The sequence below is a fragment of the Barbus barbus genome (genome assembly GCF_936440315.1).
Source record: "Barbus barbus genome assembly, chromosome: 26".
Lineage (NCBI taxonomy): Eukaryota > Metazoa > Chordata > Actinopteri > Cypriniformes > Cyprinidae > Barbus > Barbus barbus.
In genome coordinates, this window is record NC_136754.1 from 208117 (window position 1) to 218207 (window position 10091).

The 10091-nt window shown below is 38.1% G+C and overlaps 1 protein-coding gene across 2 annotated transcripts; it reads left to right on the forward strand.

Annotated features, from left to right (window-relative positions):
* The first annotated feature begins 210 nt into the window (after window positions 1–210).
* Window positions 211–9069, forward strand: LOC306846571 (tubulin polyglutamylase complex subunit 1-like). Of its 2 annotated transcripts, XR_013782084.1 has the most exons (3): window positions 211–561; window positions 6910–8025; window positions 8124–9063. XR_013782084.1 is itself a non-coding variant. In XM_079380034.1 (2 exons), exons 1-2 carry the CDS (start codon window positions 290–292, stop codon window positions 7442–7444), a joined length of 807 nt encoding a protein of 268 aa, XP_079236160.1. In that variant the 5' UTR covers window positions 211–289; the 3' UTR covers window positions 7445–9069. The 2 variants fall into 2 exon arrangements, 1 of the variants encoding a protein (XP_079236160.1); XM_079380034.1 differs by having other exon boundaries at window positions 6910–9069.
* Window positions 9070–10091: the final 1022 nt, after the last annotated feature.

The following is a 10091-nucleotide window of genomic DNA, read 5'->3' on the forward strand; positions in this document are numbered from 1 at the left end:
TTTTATTAGAGAAAAGTGCTCAATATTTTCAATACAACACTGAACCACAATTTATTTAATGAATACACACAATTTTTAATTATCGCCTTAATTTTTTTAATGAAAATTACAAGACCCATGAATCATTTTTTGCAGTGTATGTCGTGTATGAAATAATGTCTGTGTGCGCCTCTCCTCCGTTGCCTCCGGTGTCCTTTCCCACGTGCTGCCAGACCGGAAGCATTAGCTTTAGCCGCTACGCTTGTTTTCTCGTGGCTTCGGCTGAAGGTCAGGATGCTGAAGTGAAGAGATGGCGGAGAAGCGCCGCGCCGGTGTCGTTATCATGTCCGACTCCAAATCACCCAAATCCGACAGCGACGGGGAGTTTGTGTCGCAGGCCGCGGTCAGCACGCTGCTCAGGGGAGCTCTGCTGGAGCTGCTCCAGTCCAGGCCCGAGGATCCCGTGGGTTTCCTGGCCGAACACTTCGCTCATCTGTCGGCGGAGGCTGAGGACGGAGGCGCGGAGCATCGGAGCGTGAGCCGCTGTCTCTGGCACCTGAGCCTGGCGCATCACTCCCACAGGTCTTACTTTATTTTTACTTTACTTTAGCCACGGTGTGGAATTATTTTAAAAAATATATATTTTTATTTATTTTTCTTAACATTTGTATTGCTATTTATATTTCAAGCCAACCATGAGAGGTTTCTTTTAATTTTTTGCTTTTTTTAATGTATTGTTATTTTAATAATTGATTTTCATACATATCTTTTTAAGCCACGGTGGGGAAGTTTATTTAGGCATATTTATTTGTATTATTGGTATTATGTATCTATTTTAATATTAATCTATTTTGTTTTTATTTTAGTACATTATTATTTTTATATTTCCTAATTTTTCAAGCTGTAGTGGAAAAGTTTATTTTGGTTAGTTTCTTTGTGCATTTTATATTGGTATTATTTATCTCTTTGAAGCATTCGATTTTTTTTTTTTATTATTTTTTTTTTTATTTAATTATTATTTTTGTATTTCATTATTTATAAATTTTTTAGGCCATGGTGGAGAAGTTTGTTTTTATCTATGTTTGTTTTATTTTATTATTGCTGTTATTTATTTCTAAGCCATGAGAGAATTCTTCTTATTTTGCCTTAAAGTTAATAATTTAATTTTATTACATTTTTTAAAGCCATGGTGGAGAAGTTTTTAAAGTCTATTTCTTTTTGCTTTATTATTAATTATCTATCTATCTTTTTAAGCCATGGTGTTCTTTTAGTGCAATGTTTCTTATATACACTGCTCAAAAAAAGAGTATAGCATCAAGTCAATTAAACTCCTGGGATATTGATCTGGGGTCTCATTTATAAAAATCTCCATGGATTTCATCCTAAAAGTGTACGTAGGGGTGTGCGATATGACGATTTTTGATCGTGGACGATAAAAATGTCTCCACGATCTGCTTTTTAAGAAATATCGTAGTATCGCGCACATTGTCAAATACAGTTCTGACTCCTCCGTCTCTCTATATACTGTACAACACGACATACAGCAGTAGAGTTACTCAGACAGGACACTGCACTTATTCGCGATCGCAAAAGTACATTATTTGCATACAAGCCTTGCTGGTTAAATGTTTAATTCGCGCGCTGGTCTGACGTGCGCTTGTTCTGAGCGGATACACCTGAAGCACGCGCACTAAAACGCCTGTCTAACAGCGCCTGATTACTCAACTAAGTTATATTTTGCGCTAATACTGTCAAAACACACAAGGTTTACATACAGACTGAGTTGGTTATCTCTAAAATGAAAGTAAATAGTTAAGAGAGAAACGGATGCGTGCCTGTATATTAGATGCGTGCAGCTCTTAAAGGGACAGGACACTAAACATGCTGTCGACTGTCATTAAAGGGATAGTTCACCCTAAAATTTAATTTCTGTCATCATTTACTCAAAAGTTGTTTTAAACCGGAATGAGTTTCTTTCTTCTGCTGAACATTTATAAATTATATTTTGAAGAAGGTGGAAAACCAAACAGTTGCTGGTCCACATTGACTTTGATAGTAGGAAAGAAAAATCCTATGGAAGTCACTGAGGACCAGCAACTGTTTGGTTTTCCACCTTCTTCAAAATATAATTTATAAATGTTCAGCAGAAGAAAGAAACTCATTCCGGTTTAAAACAACTTTTGAGTAAATGATGATATAAAAATACAACATTATGACAGAATTGACAGACAGATGACAGAATATTAATTTGTGGGGGAACTATTCATTTAACGTTAACAAAACAACAAAACGCAAAGAGAAAAATCACTCACTATTCTTGACTGAAAAACTTTAATACAGTTGCTTTAGGAATCAGTCTATATAGTGTTTTATTTTTATATTTGTTCATTCAATTTCATTGAATGCTCTGCTAAATACACCTATTGTACCTGGAAATAAAGCACTGTTTGTTTTATTTGTATATTATGTGTATTTGTAATGTGTATCTTTGTTCTTATTTTTTAATAAGAAAAATAAAATAATGACAAAGATTTTTTATCTTCGCCCACTTTGGCCTAAATATCTGCCATGCATCTTTGTCTTTCTAGTTTGGCTGTAATGCTCAGACAACTTGTAAAACCAAAATAGTAAAACTAACAAAGAATCGTGATAAAAATCGTGAATCGTGATATTTCTATAAAAAATCGTGATATGATATTTTTCCCATATCGCCCACCCCTAAGTGTACGTACACACAAAAGCTAGATTTTGCATACGCACAAAAGTTTTCAGATTTATAAAAGCATGCGTATGCCAGAACCTGAGCAAAAATCCTTTTATAAATCCCAGTCAGGGGAAGATTGTGCGTACGTGTATCTCCACCCCGTCTTCTCCCCAAAATCGCCATATATGGAGCTGACAAGTTACACCTAGTTTTACTATGCATATCCTCATCTGCAACATTTATAAATGAGACCCCTAGTCAGTTATGTAGCAGAGGGGGTTGTTAATCAGTTTCAGCTGCTTTGGTGTTAATGAAACTAACAACAGGTGCACTAGATGGGCAACAATGAGACGCCCCCCAAAACAGGAATGGTTCTACAGGTGGAGGCCACTGACATTTTTTCCTTACTCATCTTTTTGGACTGTTTTTCACTAGTTTTGCATTTGGCTAGGGTCAGTGTCACTACTGGTAGCACGAGGCGATACCTGGACCCTACAGGGGTTGTACAGGCAGTCCAACTCCTCCAGGATGGCACATCAATACGTGCCATTGCCAGAATGTTTGCTGGCTCAAGAGCATGGAGGAGATTCCAGGAGACAGGCAGTTACTCTAGGAGAGCTGGGCAGGGCAGGGCTGTAGAAGGTGTTTAACCTGTCATCAGGACCGGTATCTGCTCCTTTGTGCAAGGAGGAACAGGATGAGCACTGCCAGAGCCCTGGTGTGAATGTGTGTGGCCAAACAATCAGAAACAGACTTCATGAGGGTGGCCTGAGGGCCCGACGTCCTCTAGTGGACCCTGTGCTAGACAATGGCACCCTCACTGCCATTAGGTATCGGGATGAAATCCTTGGTCCTATTGTCAGACCCTACGCTGGTGCAGTGGGTCCTGAGTTCAATGCCCGGCCTCATGGCCTTCCTAGAGGATGAAGGAAATAATACCATTGAATGGCCCCCACGCTTGCCTGACCTAAATGCAATAGAACACCTCTGGGACATTATGTTTCGATGCCCTGGTCCAGATCTGGGAGGAAATACTCCAGGGCCCGTATTCCAAAAGATTCTAAGAATCCTTTTAGAGAGCTCCTAATTTAGCTTAAAAATTTCTAACTAGGAGTCTTAGCTTAAAAGTGATTCAGGACCAATGTGAGAGCAACTCTGAGCGAGGAAAAGGCAAATATTTTATCTTAGTGAGGAGACGGGCTGACCCGGTTGCTAGCTATTACACATTCCTTTGAAGACTACGATTGGTTTGTTGTCCAAGAAGGAAATAAAACAGCGCTTTTAAGAGTAGGGTTTATTATAAGCCTTCACTTTGAAATTGCAGGTGTAATTTTTCCTGTTTTACCGTATTCTCTCTCGCAAAATGGACTAATGAATGATTTGAATTCAGCGCTCTGTAGGTTGATAATTTTAATTTCCATCAAACGATGTGGCATCCTTTCGTTCCTAACACATTGCCCAGTCCATATCAGTATAGATATCCAGCATGATATTTTTTCCCATTGAGATCTGATGTGTTTTCAAAGTGTTCCTTTAATTTTTTTTGAGCAGTGTATATATACAGTGCATTCAGAAAGTATTCAGACCCCCTTCGTTTTGTTATGTTGCCACCTGATACAAGTTTAAATTATTTATTTCCCTCATTAATCTAAACTCTGTACATCATAATAAGAAAGTGAAAACTAAATTTTAGAAATATCTGTAAATTTATTAAAAAGAAAAGCTGAAATATCACATTTACTTAAGTATTCAGGCCTTTTACTGAGTTGAAGCACCTTTGGCAGCAATTACAGCCTCGAGTCTTTTTGGGTATGAGGCAACAAGCTTTGCACACCTAGATTGGGGAAGTTTCTGCCATTTTTCTCTGCAAATCCTCTCAAGCTTGGTCAGGTTGGATGGGGACCGTTGGTGTACAGCCATTTTCAGGTCTCTCCAGAGATGTTCGATAGGGTTCAAATATGGGCTCTGGCTGGCCCACTCGAGGACATTCACAGAGTTATCCCAAAGCCTGTGTTGCCTTGGCTGTGTGCTTCGGGGTAATTGTCCTGTTGGACGGTGAACCTTCGGGCCCTGTCTGAGGTCCTCAGCGCTGTGGAACAGGATTTCATCGAGGATATCTCTGTACTTTGCTCCATTTAGCTTTCCCTCAACCCTGACCAGTCTCCCAGTCCCTGCCGTTGAAAAACAGCCCTACAGCATGAGGCTGGTTCCAGCACACTTTACTGCTGGGATGGTACTCTGCAGGTGATGAGCAGAGCTGGTTTCCTTCAAACATGATGCTTAGAATTAAGGTTCATCAGACCAGAGAATACTGTTTCTCACAGTCTGAGGGTCCTTTAGTTTAGGTGCTTTTTTGCAAATTCCAAGTGTGTTTTCATGCGTCTTCACTGAGGAGAGGATTGAGTTTGGCCACACCGCCATAAAACCCAGATCGGTGGAGTGTTGCAGTGATGTTTATCCCTCTGTAGGTTTCTCCCGTCTGCATATATGATCATGTGTGACCATCAGGTTCTTGGTCACCAGTCTAGACAAGGCCTAGACTGGTGACCTTCTCCATCAATTGCTCAGTTTGGCCAGGAGGCCAGCTCTTGGAAGAGTCCTGGCTGTGCTAAACCTCTTCCATTTGAGAATTTGGGAAGCCGCTGTGCTCTTGGGAACACAACACAAATGTTTTTTGGAGCCTTCCCCAGATCTGTGCCTCGATACAATCCTGTATCCTTTGACCTCATGACTTGTTGGCTCTGATATGCATTGTCAGCTGTGAGGCCTTTTATATAAAGGTGTGTGCCTTTCCAAATCATGTCCAATCAATTTAATTTACCACAGGTGGACTCCAATCAAGGTGTAGAAACTTCTCAGCAATGATCAAGAGAAATGGGAGGCACCTGAGCTAAATGTCAAGTGTTGTTGCAAAGGGTCTGAATACTTATGTAAATGTGATATCTCAGTTTTATCTTTTTAATAAATTTACAGAAATTTCTAAAAATCTGTTTTCACTTTGTCATTTCACTTTGTAACTCAAGCCATTGTGGGGAAGTGTTTTTATTTATTTATTTTGCTTTATGTGATTTCTTTTTTATTACTATTTTTAAATTTCATTATCTTTTTAAGCTGACTTTGAGAGATGTTTTAGTGCTATGTTTTTCTTAAAATATTATGTATTTTAAATCATGAATAAAATTAAATTTATTGTTTTAAACCATGGTTGGGGAGTTACTTTATATCTCTTTTTTAGCTTTATTTTATTATTTATCTTTATATAATATAATATATATAATGCACGGACCTGTAAGCTGTGGATGTGTGAAACACAATTTCATTTCTACGTGACACAGAAATGACGAATAAAGTATCTATCGATCATATATATTTAAATCTTTTTTTTTTTTTCATTTTATTTGTACTTCTATCATTCTCTTTTAAACCATTACAGGTTTCTGTAGTTTGTTTTAATATTCTATTTTGATTTTATTTCATTACTATTATTTAGTAGCTTAACCAGCTCTTGTGCATTTCCCCTATTATATTTTATTTATTGTTTATATTATTTATTATCATCATTTTAAAATAATATGTATCAAAACATCATATATTCATTTATTATTGTTTTAAGCCATGGTGGAGAGGTTTCTGTTTTTATCTCTTTTCATTTATTTTTCTTTTTATATTTCCTTCTTTAAGCCACCAATTATTTATTTTTATTTTGCTTAATTTATTTTATTGTTTTTAAATTTATTTTGTTACTTGTATATTAATTTATTTATTTTTTAAGCCATAGTTGAGAAGTTTTAGCCATGTTTTTAATAGACATTTGCAGGTTTCCTTTTCTTTCTTAATTTTCCTATTTTTTTAATAGATTTATTTTTTTAAAATCATAATTTAGATTTAATTTAATATTGTTTTAAACCAGTTTGGGGAGTTATTTTTTCTTTTTATTTATTTATTTTATTTCTGCTATTATAATATTATTCATTATATTTAAACCATGTTTTTGAAATTGTATTACTTCCATTAATCTCTTTCAAGCCTTGAGAGGTTTCTCTATTTAGTTTTAATGTGTTTTTTTATTATTTCATTAATACCACTTTATTAGGTTGACCAGCTCTCACACACACACACACACACACACAACCAGTGCAATTCCCTTGATATATATATATATATATATATTTGTTATTTAGTTCAGATTCAGTCTGAGCGGTTTTATTTTTACTCTCCCACTGCAGGTCAGCGTTTAACAGTAACGTGCGTGTGGCGTATGAGCTGCTGGCGTGTGGTCCGAGCGGCGGAGGTGTTCGTGGGCGTCTGTACTCAGAGATGCTGCGGAGTCTGTGCAGTGAAGGCGGGCTCTCGGGCTCCACCGCCACTCCGCTCCTGCGCCGCATCCAGAGCCACGACTATGAGTCCGTGCCCTTCCAGCTCTTCCGGCAGGGCGTCCTGACCTGCGCTGTGTTCACCGACTACATCCGGAAGTCTCAGTGTCTTTACGCGGCGGTGGCCAGCGCTCCGGACCGGCCCGCCCAGAGGACGCTGTGCCTGGCGGTGCTCTCCACCCTCCGCGAGGCGCTGGAGACACCCGACCGCCCCGACGCGGCGCGTTATCTGGAGGCCAGTGCCAAGATCTCTCCCGCTAAAGTGGCTCAAGCCATGGCCGAGGTTCATCCACCTGCGCAGAGACACGACGGACCCACGATGGACGCACAGGAGTTCGAAGACGCCGCCGCTGCGCTCTTCATCGCTCGAGTGCGAACCGTCACCTGAAATCAGCCGGAGTCTTGCATGGATCATTATTGTTGAGAAATGAGAATATATATCTATACAGCATCTGAAAGCCGAATAAATAATCTTTCCATTGATGTATGGTTTGTTATGATCGGACAATATTTGGCTAAGATACAACTATTTGAAAATCTGAGGGTGCAGAAAAATCTAAATATTGAGAAAATCACCTTTAAAGTTGTTCAAATGAAATTAGTGCAGTCTTTCTTAGCCTAAACGCAGAGAAGGCCTTTGATTCTGTGAGCTGGCTATAGGCTACTTGTATCACAGGTTCGGTTTCAAAAAGAAATGTATTAATTCTATATAAATACAATTATGTCCCCATTAATAAGACGATAGAAACAGATGAGAATAGATGGACATTAGATATGACCAATAGAGTAGAATCAGTTCAAATGAATATAGTCCCTCGTCTATTGTATTTATTTCAGGCTTTACCAGTTGAAATTCCCCAGAAACAATTTAACCACTGGGACAGAATAATTTCTATATTTATCTGGAATGGTGAAAAAACCACGGATTAAATTTAAAACTCTACAGTTAACAAAAGAAGAGGGAGGACGGTCCTTGCCATGCCTACAAGACTACTATATTGCTGCCCAGCTGAGAAAGTTGGGCACAAAAATGAATAACTGCGTACTGTTCTATTATATCAAAGGAGGATTTTCAGAATTTAATGATCAAATTTGGTCTGGAGAAACAGGATGTTTATAGGTTTTACAAGTATTATGATACGAAAATCAGAAGAGTAACAAATGATTATTCCCCTTTAAATATGTTTATTAAAGTGTATAATATCTGGTTTATATACCTGCATTCAAGATATTAAAGGCCATGCTACGGAGTATATCAGCTGAAGAATGGCTGAACATATGGCATTCACAGTGTGTGACTAGTCATTCCAGGCCAAGGGAATTTTGTTGGAAAAATACAATTAATTTCTTTATTATGCCCAAAGTGAAAGCAAAACAAAAAGGAATAACAAATCAGGCAGTGTGGGACATTATTGTCTGATCATGCACATGTCTTCTGGTCTTGTCCAGTCTTAAATCTGTTTTGGTCAGAAATGCACTCTAGCATAGAGGAAATCTTGGAAATTGAGATTGAAAAAACAGTTTATATTCTATTTCTTGGCAATATACCAGATTCAGTTAATAACAGGAATACATATTTACTCAGGATTCTACTAGCAGCAAAAAAGCATTACTCGTCTATGGCTCCAGCAGCCTCCCCAACAACAACTCAGTGGGAACAAATAGTTACAGAAATGTACAAGATTCAAGACTGACATTCCGCTTCAGACTTCAAGAAGAGATTTTTAAGAAACACTGGGGAAAATGGACAATGTCAAAACAGAGAGAAGACAGATAAATGCCAAAGTGGAATATGTTCTTTAGGGTAAATGTGTATATACAGAACGGAAATGAGTATTATGTTTATGAATGTATGACCACAAATATTCATGAATACATGCTTACAAATATTTGCTTATATCGTAACCAGTTGACCAGACCAAAATTTCTTTTACTTTTTATGTTTTGTGGAAAAATATTTATGTATGTACCCATGAAGGAGTGTTGTTTGTTTGTTATTGTGTTGAAGTTCATAAAAATAAAGTAAAAAAATAAAATAAATAAATTATAAAGTTGTCCAAATGAAGTTCTTAGCAATGCATATTACTAATCAAAAATGAAGTTTTGATATATTTACAGTAGGAAATTTACTAAATATCTTCATGGAACATGATCTTAATATCCTAATGATTTTTGTCATAAAAGAGAAATGTATAATTTTGATCCATACACTGTGTTGTTGACTATTGACACAGATATACCTGTGTTACTCATGACTGATTTTGTGCTGCAGGGACACATATTGTAAAAACAATAGTACATATAGCCAAAAACATCAGCGGTAGAAAGAAAAAGAAAATACATATTAAACAGTTGTGTCGTATTGCATTCAGGTTTTTATTTTTAGATATTGTTTCTATTCTAACTTAGGCATTTTATCAAACCATTTGACTTCACACTGCAAAAGATTTGAGTCTTGTTTCCAGTACAAATACCTAAATATTATAAAAGGGGGTCATATGGCAATGCTAAAAATAACATTATTTTGTGTATTTGAATGATGAATGAATGATGCATTTATATAGTGCTTTATTGTGTATTGCTGTACACCCAAAGCACTTTACAATCATGTGGGGGGGGGGGGGGGGTTTCTCCTCAGCCACCACCAGTGTGCAGCATCCACCTGGATGATGCGACGGCAGCCACAGCACAACGGCACCAGTGCGCTCACCACACACCAGCTACAGGTGGAGAGGTGAGAGATAGAGCCAATCAAGTGGATGGGGATTATTAGGAGGTCATGATAGACAAGGGCCAGTGGAGGGAATTTGGCCAGGACACCGGGGTTACACCCCTACTCTTTACGAGAAGTGCCATGGGATTTTTAATGACCACAGAGAGTCAGGACCTCGGTTTAACGTCTCATCCGAAAGACGGTGCTTTTTGGCAGTATAGTGTCCCCGTCACTATACCGGGGCGTTAGGACCCACACAGACCACAGGGTGAGCACCCCCTGCTGGCCTCACTAACACCTCTTCCAACAGCAACCCAGTTTT

What these genes read in the sequence shown, in the direction of transcription:
- LOC306846571 (XM_079380034.1), top strand. Translation starts at nt 290, where the DNA reads ATGGCGGAGAAGCGCCGCGCCGGTGTCGTTATCATGTCCGACTCCAAA. An exon ending in CTGGCGCATCACTCCCACAG is followed by an intron (nt 562 to 6,909) that starts GTCTTACTTTAT and finishes CTCCCACTGCAG; the next exon opens with GTCAGCGTTTAACAGTAACG.